Below are 18,604 nucleotides of genomic sequence, written 5' to 3' on the forward strand. Positions count from 1 at the left end.
AGACTTAATTTAATGTGATTATAACTTAGGGTTAACCATCTAAACCAAAAGGAACCTTATTTTGAGCTAGCATCAAGAAACTTGATCAAGTTAATAATATCATCATAATGCTAAAATATCTTAATCAACAACACGTTTTCTGGTATTTTTCACAATCAATATTAGTGATAAAGATGGAATAGGTATTAAGTCATAATCGCGTTGACTTGTGAATGCATGGTGAATAATATGAAAATGTATCTGTAAATAAGTGGAAATTTACTATAATATAATACTGAATTCACATTATGATCATTATCTACAGTATAATATCATCTGTTACACTTGACATGTTAATATTATTCAACCGACAATGCAGCGATTCTCTATCAAAAGTATATTTAATTAATTATTATTGAATCAAAGTGATTAATATTCTAAAGCGTCAAAAGTTCCCATTACAAAAAAAAAAAAAAAAAAAGGAAAATGAAACACAATTCATTTTGTCATTTGCTTCTTCTTGCAAAAGCATTTTCTGGATAATAATAATATTAATTAGTAAGGGGCAAGAAACGACGCCGTACCGGTCCCAAATATGGGGCAGACGCATCATGTGGGCTCCATTTGGTCCAACGAGTCAAAGCCCTGGCCTGGAATTTTCTAATTAAATATGATTTTTTTGCGAATTAAAGTCTTGCCAATATATTTATTCAATTATTATTGCAATGACAAAATAAAACTATTGAAATGGTGCATATGAATAAAACTTGATCTACAATCGAATTTCTTCATTTTTCAGACCAATAATTATTATTAATTAACGTCAATATTAGTGCTTTATATATCTATACAATAGGAGACTAGGATTCAATTTTAGTTCCTTAAAAATATTAAAGATAAATATGACATCAGGCTGATCTCAGATTGAGGTGTAACAAATTGACAAAAAGAATACACAGAAGGTTATTTTTGTATGGGCCAAGAAAAAACTTTGGCACGTGACAGTCAGGTGAGGAGGGTTCCACATATAAATGATGAAATTGGGAAAAGTATATTAGTGGGGGGAAAAGAAGGTATACACATGTTCAGCCACATGTTTTATCCTATGTACAACAATTGTACATTGGTCCTATTTACTATTTAGTAACACCAATCTATGAAGGCAGACACTAAACTAACCATGTATGATAAACTCGATTTGTCGATCGTTGATATAAACTCACTTCCAGCAACCGCTGAATCATCGTTAACATTCCTATTCTTGCTAGCTTTCGAAAGGAGGAGCTTTCGGTTATTTATCGGGCTTAAAGTCAATTAATTATAAGTACTAACTTGTTCATATTGTTACTTTAGTAAATTTCTCTTATTATATTTTTGCTTTTCAAAACGCGTGTTACACATAAGCGGAAGTTTTTACTTAATTTTTATGAGGCTATTTTAATTAAACAATGAAATGTAAATCTTTCTTATGCTATTTTCCTACCATATCTTATCGTTGACTTTTTAGGGTGTTGAAATTTCGTTAACTCTTTTTCAACCTAGAAAAGAAGTCTTCCAACTTCCTCATTCTATAGAAATTGCATGTCACTATTAATCAAAGACTTGCTGACTTTTAATATATATATATATATATATATATATATATATATATATATATATATATATATATATATATATATATATATATATATATATATATAAGTCTTGGGTGTGTGGGGTTGACACGTAAGTTGTATGTAAATATTGTCAAAGGTCTAGAAGGACTTCTTGTTAATGCTTGATTTCTTTTGTGTCTATTAATTTAAGTATTCATTTTGTATGCCAATAAAGAATAAAAATTGCTAAAAAATCAGAATAACTAACGAAATTTGCTGCCATAAACTACACGCCAAACTACGGTTAAGGGAGGTTAAGCAACTCTACTATATTATGAACACAACACTAATTATTGACCCCCAAAAAAATGAAAAAAACAGGGGCTTTCATGAGATGCGGAAATACGTCACTTTTAACGACCAATTAATAAATTTTAAAAAACAAATATTTAGGTATTAGTCTCTTAGTGAGGGATATCTTAAAAAAAACATGTTTAGGTTGTAACAGTTTTCGATCCGTGAAGGTTGGATCTTAATATATAAACCCGCTATAGATAATAGACCCGTCTATCTTCAACCCGTAAAAAAATTATAAATTTGGTTTCTTAAAATCAAGAACCGTTGTTTGACTAAGTAGGGTTTTCAGCAAAACCCGCAGATTTGTGACCCGAGCGCACCCCTAATAATCGATCGTATTTGCTACATAGACCATTAGGTGTAGACAAAGTTATGTTGAACTACTGATTAAGTATGAAGATTTGGTGAAATAAATACTAAAATTAAATAAAGTAAAGTTGTATGTATTCACTTTTGGAAAAGAGTAGTTTGCACGCTTAAATAGATACAATTTAGTCAAATATATAGTAGTATTTTATTCTCATACAAGACACAAAAACATCATTCGACTACAAACTAACATAGGGGGGATTCTTTCATAATATTTTTGTGTGCCGGGTTTTCACCTAATCTTGTAATAATTATTCCCTCATTATTTCATTTAATTTAATATTTTCTTCGTCAATGCATATGACCTATCTAAGTCTTGAAGCTTTCGACTTACTTCTTGATAGATATATATTCGATTTTTTCATGCAGATGACGCAATTTAATTGTCCAACCAATTTATTCAACTGAACAAAGGAATTGGTCAACTACTATTTAATTACTATAAATAAATTACTAAAAGTTGACTCATCTTTCATTGTCATTTGTTAATGGGCCTGTATCAGCTGCCCAAAATCAACCGGCCCAATTATTTTAATTATTGCACTAATTTGGGTCCAATGGGCTTAGGTAGATAATCTGTTTTAATACTTGGGCCATTTTCTTTAAAAAAATCAGTTTTTTTTTTTTAGTAATTAGCATAACTATTTATCACAAAACAAATAATTAAAAATAAAAATCTCTAATTTTAATTTGTGTATTATCTTCCTCCCCAGAGTGACTGTGCTTCTTCTCCACCATTCACAGTCGAGAAAATGGCTTCTCTAAGCATCTCTCTTCTTCCCAAAACCCTAACCCCCGCCATCAGGAATCAGAACACTCTTCCTTCGCTTCCTTCAACCTCATCCCTATCGTTCCTACCGTGCGCTCCGGCGCACCTAATCAAATCAAGAGCCGCCGCTTTCACGGCCGTGAGAGCGTTGGGCGATGGTGAATACTCTGGGAAGAGGAGAAGCGGCGGCGAGGAAAGGGAAACGATAATGTTACCTGGCTGTGACTACAACCACTGGCTCATCGTTATGGAATTCCCCAAAGACCCAGCTCCAACCAGAGACCAGATGATTGATACTTATCTCAACACTCTCGCCACCGTCCTCGGCAGGTTTTTCTCTTCCTTCCTTGTTTTTCGGACTCTTATTCTTAGCTTACGTAGTAATTATATGGATAATGATTTTCTTATTTTTGGATGAAATTGAAGCCCCAAAATACAATTTTTTTTTGATCTTTTTATTTTTTGTTTCAAATTGCAGTATGTTTGATTGTTGTTTCTATGTATTTATATCATATGCTTGCTGCTAGTATTTAGCATATTGATTTTAGAAGCTGATGTATTACGGTTGAACCTCTATAAATTAATACAGTCGGGGGGGGGGGGGGGGGGGGGGTGGGGAATTCTACTAATTTAGCGAATCATTAAATTATCGAGTTAATAATTTAACATATTTTTTCACCGAATCGAGACCAAGAGAAACTATTATTTAAATCGAGATTCTACTGTATATGTTAACTAGGTGGCTATAATCTAGAGTTTGGGAATTGGGATTTTCGAGAATACCACGACACTATATGTTTCAGTATAATCGCTAGCGTATTCGAAGTAGAAAATGTATCTATTTAGTGGCCAAATATCTCGAAAAATGAACCTGAAATTATCTGTGTAGCATGGAAGAAGCCAAGAAGAATATGTACGCATTTAGTACCACCACATACACCGGGTTTCAATGCACCGTGTCTGAAGAAACATCCGAGAAATTCAAGGGTATATTCTCTTCACACTCTCAAAATCTCTTTTTCATCTCAACCTATCAAACACATATACACAGAAAATTGGTTGAGTTTCCGGTCCCTAAAAATGGCCGTCTTGATGATTCTGCTTCGCCATTTGTAGGTCTACCTGGTGTTTTATGGGTCTTGCCCGATTCGTATATCGATGTTAAGAACAAGGACTACGGAGGTTGGTCGTTTTTTTTTTTTGTTTTTTTAACACTATCTATAATCCGACATAAAAATGGAAAGTTGTTTTCTTTTTATGTAATTTTCACTGTTCTTTTCGTTTTTTGGTGATTGTAGGGGATAAATATGTTAATGGAGAGATAATTCCTTGTCAATATCCGACTTATCAACCAAGGCAGGATAGAAGTACAAAGTACAAGAGCAAAGCATACGTAAGACAGAGAGACGGCCCTCCTGCTGAACAGAAAAGACCTAAAAAACAAGAAGCCCCTCCACAATCTGCCTCTTAATGAATTACGAGTAGGTTCAAAATTGCCGAATATTATTTGAATGCTGAATTTGATATAGTCTATTCAATTTATTCCTTTCTTTTGTGTCCTCTGCAGCTCGTGTAGCAGTTGCAATTCGAATTGGTATAAATGGATTTTTTTGTAATGTTGTTTACAGCTTGGAATTGGTTCCACAGATGGGAGGTTGATTAAGATTAGCGATTCCCCTCATAATCGGAGCTGTACGAGTATGTAATCTGGAACTCCTTAATCCTTAGTCATGGTTCTACAATCGATTGTCTGAGAAATGATGCTTGTTTCCTTTCGCATATGGTTGACTTTGGTAGCTTAAAACCGTAAAAAAATTGTATTTAATAGTGTCGAACAAAATTTAAGTTAAGCTTATATTCACTAAGAGGTTTGAGTTTTCAAAAAAAACAAAAAATGGAAGATTAGTGGAGATGTTATAGCAATCAATTTGTCTCGTGGCGAATTGTTCATACAAATACTGTAGTAAACTACTCTAGGTGATTTTACGAGTATTCTATTTTTTTTTATTATTTTTTTCAATATTTTAGGGAGATTAACCCTCGGGTCAGACGCGGGTTAGATGGTTCGACCCGTCGGCTCCGTGAAAATTGTCGGGTCAGAAAATACCAACACTTAACCGGCCTATATACACGGGCTGATTTTGGTTTTGGGTCAACAATCCGGTGACTCGATTTGTTGACTACACACAAGCTTCAGCCATGATTCCGATTCAGGTCCGATCCGACCTGAATCGGAACAAAAGAGTGCCAAACGTTGCTTAAAATGTGTGCATTTGCCCATCCAATTAAAATGTGTGCATTTGCCCACATGCCATAGTAAATGAATTATGGCGATTACAAAAAACAGTTGCGTGAGGTCAACTGTCATAATCATGATTTTAACTTATTGGGGTTTGGCATGTAGATGAAGCTACTGTAGCACATGCACTTTGTCCTCAAACAAATCACTCACTTGTAATAAAAAAATTTACAAATAGTGAAATCACCAAACAAGTTGCTAAGTGGATAAGAATCAAATGGCTGATATTAAAGCTTCTTTCGGAGTTAACTGATTTCTCAGTTCAAATGTGTCACATTTTCTTCAACTCCATTGAAATCTGAGGCATAGACAATGGCCTTCTATGGCTTTGCCGACACGGGTAGTAATTACAATTACGATTTTGCCCCTGCTCCGAGTGAAGCTTCATCGCTGTACTTCTCTCCATATGAATACGGTGAGCCTGCATTTTTAGAATATAAATCTTCTGCTTACTACTATAGAGATGATGATTCTTTTGCGGATCCGGAATTAAACTACTCTGTCTACACTTCTTCCGAGCCTCAAACGCTGCGTTACGATCCGATTGAATATAATTATTCCCACTACTCTGTAAATCCATCACACTACAACTACATTGAGCCTAAGCTTCTCACTTACGAGCCACCTCCTTACGAGACAAAATTCTTCATATCATACTCTAAGCAAGAATTCAACGAACCCGAATTCGAAGAATACGACCCGACCCCTTACGGTGGAGGTTATGACCCGGTTGCCACATATGGCAAACCACTCCCTCCTTCAGAAACTACCTGTTACCCTCGCTCCGCGCCTCGATCTGATGCCACGTCATCACTGGAAAATTTCTCTTATTCTTCGATTCCTTCACCGTATGGTAAAGATGATGAAGATATTGTTATTCCAAAGAAGCCTCAGAATGGAGCTAAGCCAATCGACACCAAAATTGTCGAAATTGTTGGCGATGATTTGATGGCTGATCTTCCAGAGAAGCCTAAGAATGGAGGTGAACCAATCGAAACCGAAATAGTCGAAATCGTTGGCGATGATTTGATGGCTAAAGGAGATGAAAATGGGGTTGAGGAAACAGCGAGAGGCGATTATTACGGTGATGAAAGTGAGAGGGGGATGCATTATATGCCATATGGTTCTGGTTTGGAAACAATCGATATTTGCGAGAGTATATTTGGTTATTGGCCGTGCTTAGCCAAGATCGAGCAGCAAAAGCAGAAGCAGAGGAACAACTATTGTGAGTTCATGGAAGAAAGAAGAATGGATCCATGGAAAAGAGCCGCAGATTATCTATTTGGGGGTCCAGAAGCAGAAGCTGAAGCAGTTACTTATGATTATGAAAACTATCACCATCATAACCAAAAGCAGGCTCAATATGAGTACCATTCATGGCTTCAATAAACAATATTCTCAAATAATTCTCTATGTTTTTTTACTATTTGCTTCCATAATTTTTTATTATATGGCACTATTTTGTGATTGGTGGAAGGCAAAATCATGCTCTTTTTTGGGAGGATATTCAGTGATGCTGTCTGGTATGAGTATATGGTTAGAGTTCATCATTACATATTTTAAATTAGAGATTTTCTTCCTTAAAACTTATAAGGTTATTCTGCTCATTACAAAATGGATATTTCATGGATATTGTTAACTCTAACAGAGTAAATTCGTTAGACGGAGAATACCTCAGGGTAGTGCTCGTACTTATATAAACAACGAGGATTTGATTTTTTCGTAATTATGCCTTACTACCTTGTAATTAGCCATATAATAATGTGACAGCATACTTTAGTGTGAAATGAAATCCATAGGCTCTGACCATTTTCCTGGAAATAGGTACTTCTGAAATCAAAATTTAATAATATTTATTTAGTACCATTGTTTCAGTTTTTGTCCGTACAGTAACAACTGCCTGCCAACCGAAGTTGATACTCAGGAAACTTCCACCTCTGTCTCAGTTATTTTATTTCTCATATTTTTCCAGTAGGCAGCCCATTGAATTAAAAACATATACTGGTAAATTATTAACATTAATTAAAACTGGTAAAGAAAAAAAAAGAAAAGGATCTAGAAGAAACTGGTAATTATTAATATTATTATTCTTGAAATTTAGAAATTTAATTTGTCCTACGTACTGTCGAATTCTTTGTCTGAGAGATGCCCAACTCAAATGTCTGTATGCAAATTTTTGCTACAGGAATATTAGGGAAAGCCCAAAGGCATCTCATAACCAAGCATACATTAAAATTAAAAATTAATCTTTTACTGTAAAATAAATTAATGATTAAATAAATATTATTTTAAGTGAAACAGAAAGGTCCAAAAGTGGGGGCAGGCAACCTCGTATTTTCCGTCGTCGGATTGGGTGATAAGAAATGTGAGGTTTGGTGTTCCACTTTAATGAGTAGGGATAATAACACTAATAAATAATAATAATAATAATAATAATAATAATAATAATTTCTTTTTTCACATGATTCTCTTACCATGCACAAAACACCCCCACCACGCACCCTTTAGCCTTAAGCCATTTGTCTCGCGTTTCCTACACTTTTTATTTCCTCTTTTACCATTTTACCCTTCCAACTTTTGGTTACTCATTTTGAAGTTTTTCAAGTCTTCAGACTGTAATAACTCTAGTGTATATTACTAGAATAATAATAGACATATAAAGAAACAAATCAAATATTTGTAATATATATAATATATATATGTACAATAATAATTGGTTCTTAGGTAGATGTCTTCTGGCAAGACATCGCATGTTTATCTGTCAACTCAAATTGCCAGCTCAACATACAAACACACAAAAAAAATAATAAAAAAAAAAATCATTGGTATTTTAGCAAATAAGGCCAAAATGGGAAAAATAAATAACACACACCAAAATGAGAAAAAAAAAAACTCAGTCCACAGATACGACACCGTTTTATTCAATGCAACGGCAATATAAAACCCTCAAAAATCTTCCTTTTTTTCTATTTCACTCTTTTCCCATTTCACTAAAAACCCAGAAAAAATGGCTATGGTGATATTCACCACACTTCTCATTGGTCTCTTTCTTCTTCCTTTGGCCACAAGTTCTTCCATACACGAGCTTCTAGAAAGCAGAGGATTGCCAGGTGGACTATTCCCAAAGAATGGTGTGAAATCATACCAACTCGGAGAAGATGGTGTGCTGGAGGTGTTTCTGGAGAGGCCCTGTTTCGCAACATTTGAGACGAGGGTTTTCTTTGAGAGTGTGGTGAGGGCTAACCTTAGTTACGGCGGCTTAATCGGGGTTGAGGGTTTGTCTCAAGAAGAGCTGTTCTTGTGGTTGCCTGTTAAAGATATCATTGTTTATGATCCTTCTTCTGGTCTTATTTTGTTTGATATTGGTGTTGCTCATAAACAGATGTCTCTTTCTCTGTTCGAAGAACCTCCTTTTTGCCATCCTCAACAAACTCAAGGTTTTCTCTCTCTCTCTCTCTCTCTCTCTCTCTCTCTCTCTCTCTCTGTTTTGGTAAGAATTTGAATTGGAACTGATGAAATTTGCTTGTTTTGGGACAATGTAGGAGGAGGGGTGCTGGAAATGAATACAAGGAAAGAGTTGGGGTTTGAAGTTCAGAGATGAAAGTCTCGATTTTTTCGTTGTTCGATTTGTTTGCGACCTCGTTTTCGTTTGCTTTGTTGAGATTTTGGGAAACCTGAAATGGAAAAAGATTTTTTTTTTTTTTTTTTTTTTTTTTTTTTTTTAATGGTTCTTCCTAATGTAGGAGATTGTAGGGTTGTAAAAAGATGGATACTAACTACAGAGTTTGTTTTTGGAGAGAAATGAAAAGATTCTCGGATTTTCTAATACCCCCCGATTGTAGTGAATTATGTCTGTTGTACGTCGGAATTTCCTGTTTATAACATTGCAAGTATCAAATTTTCTTGAGATGAAGAACGTAGCCAATATAAAGATTAAATCTTGATTTCACTAAACTCGACACCGGGTTGAATTATGACCCTAAATCGCTTTGTTGTTGAGCAACCCGAATATTTTTAACTTGAATGTAACAACAAAAATATGAAAAAGATTGAGGACCTGTTGGCAAAATCATATATTTACCATAGTCCATACATTAACATGTAACTACTGAGAGTAAATTGGACCCTACAGTAGTACCAATCCATCAATAAAAAGAAATGCAGTAAATTATTCCAACTCAGGTCCACATGTTTTGATTTTTTAAATCAAATATTTAACAGACTATCATAGTATTCTGTATGCATACATCTGTATGTATATATATTGCGCATTGTTACCTTTGAGTCCAACAGGTTTGGTCAGAAAAGTTCGATTTAAAATGGAAAATTCACGAGGAAGATATTTTATCAATCATTAATAGACGGTTTTGTGTGTGATGAACAATTAATAAAGGATTGATTAAAGCTAAAGAAATTATTAAAAAAAAAAAGTGCATGAAATCTTGTTAATGGTACTTGAAAGGTGATTTTGCAGGTGGGGTAAAACAAAACAGTGTGATGTTTGCTCTGCTCTTTTCAGGTTACTTGTTAAATAAATCAAATACAATCTTTAAAAGTTATAAAAACATATGTATTCATGTTGGACATCATTATATTCAAAATTAACGCTTTCGTTCAGCGGTCCTACTTCGCGTGATGTTTGTTACAATTAATGAAATTATAAGACTAAAAGCTTGTAACTGAATAAAACAGATACCCGAAAAATAGAAAGAACATATATATATATATATATATATATATATATATATATATATATATATATATAAGTCAATTTTTCAGAGGCATTGTTGTTTCTTCTTGTGATCCGTATGTTGTAGCAGATTACGGCTGCAACCGGAGAAACGGCAAATAATTGTCCATTATATATAATTAATTCCTCTAAATGGTCCTTATAATCTCCAATAGGAACCTTTTTATCTGATCAGCATCCTGCACTCCACCATGAACTCCCTGCAAGTAATTATTTGTTAAGCCAAGAAATAAAAACATCATTTATGCATATTTTTTTTATCGAATAGTTTAATTTATTTTTGACCTCTGCAGATGAAGTAAAAAGAATGGCTTGTTGTGAGGTAGTAATGCTGATATCAGTGAGATGAAATCCAATCACACTAATTGCTTCCATTAGTTTAGTAAGCCTTCCTCTCTTCTTCTGGATGATAATCTTTATCCATATCTTCGTCCCGCAAATGTGGTTTACCTCAACTTCCGGCTGATGCTCGAAGTGATAATAATTATGAACAATTAACTATAATTAAGAAAATATCATTAAATTGTAGTTTATTAATTATCATATATACCGCGATTTTCATCTCGTGGTCGTCGTCATTAATATTAATGTCTTCAAATTTGGTGTTTATGTCTTCGTCGGTGGCCTCCATTTGGAGTATTTGGTCAGTAAGCTCTTCGACGGAGTTTCTTAGCTCTTCAATGTAAGCGATTGCATCGGTTATTATGGTTGCTTTGTTCATCTACATACATCCATCCATCATTAAACTTTCAAAATTAATAAAAGTAATATAAAATAATAAAAAAAAAAAACAAAAAAAAAAGGGTTTTGACTTCCTGCATTTGTGATAATGGGGACCAAGGAGCGGAGCTCGAGCTGTCTATCGTTGAGTTTCTTTCGCCTCCTTCTTTCAGCCTCGAGGTTTTTGGATATGAACTCTGGGTCGACGCCATTGTCTTCTTGGTCGGTTTTCTTCCTCTTATCCATTCTGCTCCAATTTTTTCTGTCTTGATCAGTTATGCCTAAATCTTCGAATGCAGTATCCATCCATACACCACAAAATGTATATATCGAGGGACTCGTTAAGTGAAATCCGGTCTCAAGTTTTCTTGGGAGGAAATGTGAGTAGTTGTAAGAATTGGAACTATTGCAGAATAAATGTAATATAGCAGTTTGATATATATATATATATATATATATATATGAAGAGTGTTGTTCACAAGAAGAGCACATTGTGGAAGGAAGAGAGAGAAGGGGAATCTTTCTTGTTGTAGTTTGTTAGGCATCTATTCAACGTACACAATTATCAGTTTCTTTGGGCGTTGGGAGGCTCGTTTCTAGCATGAGAGAGAGAGAGAGAGAGAGAGAGAGAGAGAGAGAGAGAGAGAGAGAGAGAGAGAGAGAGAGAGAGGTTGTTAAGCCAAGAAATAAAAAATCTAAAAAGTTTATATGTGATATATTTTTATATTTTTTAGGAGTGGGATAAAACCTAAAATTGAATAATATGATTAAAATTAAAATCAATTAGTCATAAGAATTAAAATAAGTGAAAGTCATAAGAATTAAAGTAGGGGCTCTTTAACAAAAACACCACATTACTTCTTACACAGCCACGGGTCGGGTTTAACCCGGCCCGGCTCCGATCCAACCCAAAGACCGTCCCGTTGACCATTGACCCGGACCCCGACCCGGACCCAGATCCGACAAAGTATGGGTCGGTTTCGGGTCTCAATTTTTTAGACTCGAGACTCTACGGGTCTACCCGGCGGGGATCTGAGGACCCGACCCGAGTACCCGTCGGATTCACTCGAATAAAGAAATGTATCTATAAACTGGACTCGGTCCGAATTTATTGTTTTTTTTTGTTTTCAACGGTTAGAAACTTGGGGTCCACCCGGACTCGAACCGACTCGATCTGACTGATTTCAATTTTTTTTTTCCCAACGGTCACGATCATTCGACCGTTTGAGATGAAGGGCCAGGATTCTTTTGATTCCGTACCCGAAATTTAGCCTTTTCTTTTCCTCTTTTTTGATATATGTGAAAATAATAATTAAAGAAAAAAAATTCAAAAACCGGTTTTGAACCTGTCCCGGACCCGATTGGACCTGACCTGAACCCGCCTCCAAAAGGGTCAGTTCCTTGTTAACGTGATGAATTTGATGATCGAAAACACGTGGAAAATGATCACTTGCATGTTACATCTCTCAGTTTTAGACTTATCAAAGTATACTGTCCTCCTATTACTTAGTCCAATATATCGTCTTAAGTTGTTGAATACGAAAACGAATACATATTATGTATTATTGCCAAAAATATAGAATATTACTAAATTAGTACAATTGCTTCCCCTACAACTTGTGCAAAACACGAGAAAAAGAAGGCAAACATTGGACCACAAACTATTGTGGTTTGTTGGTGTGCTATCAAAGTGTACTATGCAATCATCAGTTCATACTATATATGCTAATCGGGTGAAATACATTAGATGAATTTTTATTATTCATACATAATTTATCAAATAGTTTTACATCATATATATATGCGTAGATCAATTGTACAAACACATACAGTGTATTTCACCAATAGGATTTAGATATATACACTTCTAGTAATACTCTGAAATCATATTTTTATAAAATTTTACCAAGATCTTTTGTGGAATATGTCGTCGAATTTACATAATCGAGATTTTTGAAAATAATTTGTTGAAAATTTCATGTTCTTTTTTTCAAATTATAATATTTATCTTATTTGAATATCTATTTTTATAAATTTTGTAATTGATTATGATCTCATTTTCGAAATGTGAATGATTGTTTTTCTATTATTATATAATCAACGTGTTTCCATCATATAATTTGCATAATTCTTTATAAAACAAAATAACCCTCTTGTCTAATATTGCATAATTCTTGACAGTGCAACAACACTGTTCCAATAGAGGCTAATGGCAATTCCGTAAATCTCAACCCTAACACTGGTCTCAATCTTCTACTATAAATACCTTGCTACCTTTTCTACATATCAACACTCATACTTCATTTCTTCTTACCAAAAAAAAAACAAAAAAAAAAAAAACAGTTCATAATCAATTTAAGCGCCGAAAAGGTATTCTTTCGAATATCACTCTTAGTGTCTTTTAATGTTGATTTAAAGATTCACAAAAGGGTTTTATATTATGCATAATAATATTTATTTTGAGTTTTCTTGCATTTCGTAAATAAATCTTATAATACCTTAGAAATCGTATCACAAATATGAAAAAAAAGCAAAATTATTACATACTAATGAACAAGATAATGCAATATTCATTACTGTTGTTCAATCGATTGCAGATAATTACTATGGAGGAGGCAAGAAGATCTGGAAACTACGGAACGAGCATTTGGGATCATGATTACGTTCAGTCCCTCACTACTCCATACACGGTCAGGAAAAAAATTAAAACATGTTCCATGTTTGAATAAGATTATAACAAAGGAAATTATTCGAACCATGAGAGGTAAATTTAGTGTCCGAACAATGCTTTGTTGAAAATGCAGGACAATAACTACATAGAGCAAGCTGAGAAGTTGAAAAAACAGGTGCAGATAATCATCGACGAAACCGAAAATCATACGCTAGAACAACTTGAACTTATCGATAATCTGCAGAGGTTCGATATATCCAACCACTTCGAGGATTCAATCAAAAAAATCTTGGGCGAAATTTACCGTGATGAATTTGATGACGGCAAACACATGCAACACTTGCATGTTACATCCCTCAAATTTAGACTTCTCAGACAAAATGGATTTTTTGTCCCTCAAGGTTCATTTTATATATATTTTTTATTTGATAACACCAATATTTTTTTTTTTTATTTTTTAAATTTATTTTATACAGAGGTTTTCGGTAGTTTCTTGGACAAGGAAGGAAATCTTAAGGAGTGCTTTGCTGGTGATGTGAATGGGGTTTTGTCTCTGTATGAAGCTTCGTTTTTATCCGTCGAAGGTGAGAGACTATTGGATTCTGCCAAAAAATTCTCGACTCGTCATCTAATTGAAAAGGTGAAAAAAATCGAAGACGCGATTCTTGCCGAGAAAGTGAGGCATGCATTGGTGCTTCCACTGCACTGGAGAGTGCAAAAACTCGAAGCAAGATGGTTTATGAACATCTACAATGGTGACCCTATTCTTCTCCAGTTGGCTGCGCTGGACTTCAACATGGTTCAAGCCATATATCAGGACGAAATTAAACAACTGTCGAGGTACTCGTTTATCGTCGTTTTTAATTAAATTAGCAGAAATGAAGAAATTCTGTGACAATTTTAATTATATTATTATCTTACAGGTGGCATAAGGAAACCGGTCTTGCAGACAAGTTGGGGTTTGCCAGAAACCGATTGCCGGAGAGTTACTTATGGGCCGTGGGATTTACACCCGAGCCTCAATTTGGGTTTTCCAGGGAGATTATGACCAAGATTGCTGTAATGATTGTAATTATGGACGACACATACGATGTGTACGGTACGATGGATGAACTCGAGATTTTCACCGAGATGGTCGAGAGGTAAATTAATTGGTTATACATTATATTTATATATTACCAAGACCCTAGCTAGTTTAAATTAATTAATTTAATTATTACATAACCAGGTGGGATATTAACGCATTGGACCGCCTACCGGAGTACATGCGAATCAGCTTCCTAGCTCTGTTTAACTGCGCTAATGAATTGGCTTACAAAATTCTCAGGGACCAAGGTCTCAACATCATCTCAAAACTGAGAAAATTGGTATATATATGCAAATAATTCGGTTTGTTTTCTTTTCGTTTTTTCGTTTCTTCTTCTGATCATCTTCTTACATGCATGTAATGATTATGTACAGTGGGCAGAACTGAGTAGAGCTTACTATCAAGAAGCAAAATGGTTCCACAGTGGGTATCGCCCGAGCACGAATGAGTACATCAACGTAGCCTGGCTTACAATTCCGGGCCCTGTGCTTCTTTTGCATGGTTACTTTTGTGTAACAAATCCCATTAACACCAAGGAGCTGCACTTTTTAGAGCAATACCCTGGAATTATTCGTTGGCCTGGCATTGTTCTTCGCCTCTTAGGCGACTTGGGCACTTCATCTGTACGTTTCCAAAATTAAACCACTAATCATATCAAAACTAATTAATCACTAACATATTTATATTTTGGTTTGTCTAATGAAAATTGATGTACAGGCTGAAATAAAACGAGGGGATGTTCCGAAATATATAGAGTGTTACATGCATGAAACAGGCTGTTCTGAAGAGGATGCACGCGAGTACATCAAGAAAGATCTGATTGATGATCTGTTGAAGAAGATGAACAAAGAAATACTATTTATGGATAAGCCCATAAAGAATTTTCAGACAACTGCTATGAATCTTGCTCGGATTGGTTTCAGCTTTTACCAGTTTGGTGATGGTTTTGGTGCACTAGATGGCGACACCAAGACAAATTTGGTCTCACTCTTGGTTGAACCAATCCCTATTCCATGAACAAGCTCTTGAAAACAATGCACACCCACTCGCACCCAAACTTGTCGGAGACGATCGAATAAAGTAATTTGTATTTCTAGTATTTTCATTTTTCGTCGAGCTAAGACGATCGAATAAAGTAATTTGTATTTCTAGTATTTTCATTTTTCGTCGAGCTAAGACGATCGAATAAAGTAATTTGTATTTCTAGTATTTTCATTTTTCGTCGAGCTAAGATGATCGAATAAAGTAATTTGTATTTCTAGTATTTTCATCCTTCGTCGAGCTAAGACGATCGAATAAAGTAATTTGTATTTCTAGTATTTTCATTTTTCGTCGAGCTAAGACGATCGAATAAAGTAATTTGTATTTCTAGTATTTTCATCCTTCGTCGAGCTAAGACGATCGAATAAAGTAATTTGTATTTCTAGTATTTTCATTCTTCGTGGAGCTAATAAAGAACTGCAGAAGTTTTGTACCAAGTTTTTTCAAGCAATAATACTATAATTAGTTTTTCCAAGCAACAAATAAACACAAATTAGTACATCTGACTTCAAACTACTACAACTCGCTTATTGATTAAACACTAATATATATATATATATATATATATATATATATATTTTCTATACCTGGTATATTAATTGACTATGATGAAGTATAGTCAATTAAGAATCTACTACTAAAAATAACAAATCACAACTGCAAAAGAATGCAAAATCAACTATATTTAAAAAAAAAAATAATATATATATATATATACAAAAACATTATAATTGATTTATATTAGATTTTCGTTGATTCTCCTCCGACGACGAGTGCTTCCTCTTCTTTCTCAACAGCATGTTCCTCTTCTTCTTCTTTCACACACCGACGAAGTGGAATAGGCTGTTGAGAAAGAAGAGTGCTTCTCTTCCATAGTGTTAATTAACGTGAGAAACAATTAAATCAATTAAGAGCAACATAGGATTCAAGAAAGATTGAAATCTTATTACCTGTTGATGCATGCTTTCTCTTCTTGACGAGATGGACGAGATCAACACAAGAAAATCATCTTTTCCTATATGTAACATTTGTTCAGAAGAAAGAAAAAGGAGTAAGGATAAAATTACATGAAAGCCGCCCCTAATGTCAGTTCACATATTAGAGAATTTGTTACAAGTGTGAAACGTTATAAATAACTGTTACGGTTAGAAAAGTTAGTGGGTTAGTTAGTTAGCTAGATTAGCGGATTAGTAGGTCAATTAAATTAAGTAGATTAGGGCACGTCTCATAGTGGTCTTAGCTTAGTCGATAGGGCACATTCATTTTATTTGTAAGTGTTATAAATCTGATGAATGAGAGAAATGGGCAGACAATTATTCACCGAGAATTATAATTCCTCTTATCTTCTCTCAATTCTTCTTTGTTATCTTTCTATTTCTTCTTCTTTCTTTTGGGACCATATCAATAACATAAAGACAATCAAATTGTGAGAAACATAGTTACCAGTCATGTGCTCAGAAATTATGTCATTTTCTTGATTTTCTTTGCCAGGTGCCTCACTTCTGGACTGTTGTTCGTATTTTTTTTTTTCGCTTGATATTTTTTGTAATTGTCGATTTTGCTTGGTCTGTGTTGAAACAGTTAAAGGGAAGTAAGAAAAAATCCAACTTTATTCCATTGATAATTGTTTAGCACATGATAAAAAGCTGTCAAATAAACTTCATAGCCATCTTAATTCTTACCAACAAGTACCTTATCCTTCTCTTCCTCCATCCAATATATCATCTTAAGTTGTCGAATAAGAAAACGAATAAATATTATGTATATAGTAAAAAATATAGAATATCACTAAATTAGTACAATCGCTTTCCCCCATTACACTTAATATAACTTTCATCGGGTATAGCATATAAATAATTATCCGGTGGTTTTACATCATATATATGCGTAGATCATTAGTACAAATAATACATACTGTGTATTTCACCAGATCTAGGAAATACATATATACACTTCTAGTCATACTCTTAAACCATCATATATAAAATTTTACCAATATTTTTTTGTGGAATATGTCGTTGAATTTACATAATCGAGATTTCTGAAAATAATTTGTTGAAAATTTCATATATTTTATTTTATATTATAATTTTTATCTAATTTCAATATCTATTTTTATAAATTTTGTAATTGATTACGATCTCATTTCGAAATGTGAATAATGTGTTTTTCTAGTATTATATAATCAACGTGTTTCATAAGTGGCATAATTCTTCATAAAACAAAATAACCGTCTTCTCTTATATTACATAATTCTTAACAGTGCAACAACGTTGTGGCAATTCCATAAATATCACCCCGTGTTCACGTAACACTGGTCTCAATCTTCGACTATAAATACTGTTAGAATCTAATTGGATTCTAATAAACAAGGGATGAGTAAAGACTTGTGCAACAAGTCCTATGTACCGTGACACAAAAGGAAAGTCTCTTTATTTACTTAAATTCTTTAATTTGTCATTAATTGTTTCTTTTATATAGAAAACTATTTTATTAATCAAAAAGAGTTTTTGTACACCAAGACTATCCAATAGTCCTTGTGCTATAATTTTTTCAAGAAGGAAAAGATTTCCTTGATTATCTTTTATATTTTATTGTCATTAATTGGTTGTTTGTTTACATGGGAATTCCCATTAAATTAGGATGACAATATTTTAATAAGGCATGGACTTTTATTCCATATCTTTTAACAAGATAATTCCTTCTACGTCTCTAACCTTGTAAAACCTAATACATGAGTGTTCCTAAACTATAAAAGAAGAAGCAGGAACATAATACGGTGTGTGCGTTTTTTTGGAGAGAAGCCGATCTCTCTCTTCTTGGTTGCTGTTGCACGCCTTTTGTTGGAGAAGAAAAATTATATTTTTCTGCTCTTATTTTTGCTGCACCTGGAGCGTCTTTTTCATCGAGAGAAGATTTCAGAGAAATATTTTTTCCTCTCGTTTTTTATTGCTCCATCGTGATACG

The 18,604-nt window shown here is 34.0% G+C and overlaps 4 protein-coding genes across 5 annotated transcripts; 3 read left to right on the plus strand and 1 right to left on the minus strand.

Annotated features, from left to right (window-relative positions):
* Positions 1-2,953: 2,953 nt before the first annotated feature.
* Positions 2,954-6,954, plus strand: LOC105968830 (DAG protein, chloroplastic). Of its 2 annotated transcripts, XM_088811851.1 has the most exons (6): positions 2,954-3,399; positions 3,959-4,056; positions 4,186-4,251; positions 4,368-4,550; positions 4,637-4,988; positions 5,034-6,954. In XM_088811851.1, exons 1-4 carry the CDS (start codon positions 3,053-3,055, stop codon positions 4,538-4,540), a joined length of 684 nt encoding a protein of 227 aa, XP_088667977.1. In that variant the 5' UTR covers positions 2,954-3,052; the 3' UTR covers positions 4,541-4,550; positions 4,637-4,988; positions 5,034-6,954. The 2 variants fall into 2 exon arrangements, with proteins under 2 accessions (XP_088667977.1, XP_088667976.1); XM_088811850.1 differs by lacking the exons at positions 2,954-3,399; positions 3,959-4,056; positions 4,186-4,251 and having other exon boundaries at positions 4,503-4,550; positions 4,698-4,988.
* A 1,379-nt stretch (positions 6,955-8,333) lies between these two features.
* On the plus strand, positions 8,334-9,194 carry LOC105968500 (uncharacterized). Its single transcript, XM_012993135.2, has 2 exons — positions 8,334-8,805; positions 8,911-9,194. Exons 1-2 carry the CDS (start codon positions 8,376-8,378, stop codon positions 8,967-8,969), a joined length of 489 nt encoding a protein of 162 aa, XP_012848589.2. The 5' UTR covers positions 8,334-8,375; the 3' UTR covers positions 8,970-9,194.
* A 694-nt stretch (positions 9,195-9,888) lies between these two features.
* LOC105968560 (transcription factor DYT1) lies at positions 9,889-11,272 on the minus strand. Its single transcript, XM_012993189.2, has 4 exons — positions 10,938-11,272; positions 10,669-10,839; positions 10,404-10,580; positions 9,889-10,318 (listed from the first exon to the last, which is right to left on the minus strand). The coding sequence occupies exons 1-4, from the start codon at positions 11,142-11,144 to the stop codon at positions 10,247-10,249; spliced, it is 627 nt and encodes a 208-aa protein (XP_012848643.2). The 5' UTR covers positions 11,145-11,272; the 3' UTR covers positions 9,889-10,246.
* Positions 11,273-13,406: 2,134 nt separating this feature from the next.
* Positions 13,407-15,729, plus strand: LOC105968673 (trans-alpha-bergamotene synthase). Its single transcript, XM_088811857.1, has 7 exons — positions 13,407-13,528; positions 13,643-13,910; positions 13,986-14,349; positions 14,433-14,651; positions 14,738-14,876; positions 14,971-15,219; positions 15,314-15,729. Exons 1-7 carry the CDS (start codon positions 13,445-13,447, stop codon positions 15,611-15,613), a joined length of 1,623 nt encoding a protein of 540 aa, XP_088667983.1. The 5' UTR covers positions 13,407-13,444; the 3' UTR covers positions 15,614-15,729.
* Positions 15,730-18,604: the final 2,875 nt, after the last annotated feature.

The sequence above is a fragment of the Erythranthe guttata genome, chromosome 13 (assembly GCF_056151865.1).
Source record: "Erythranthe guttata isolate IM_541 chromosome 13, IM_541, whole genome shotgun sequence".
Classification (NCBI taxonomy): domain Eukaryota; kingdom Viridiplantae; phylum Streptophyta; class Magnoliopsida; order Lamiales; family Phrymaceae; genus Erythranthe; species Erythranthe guttata.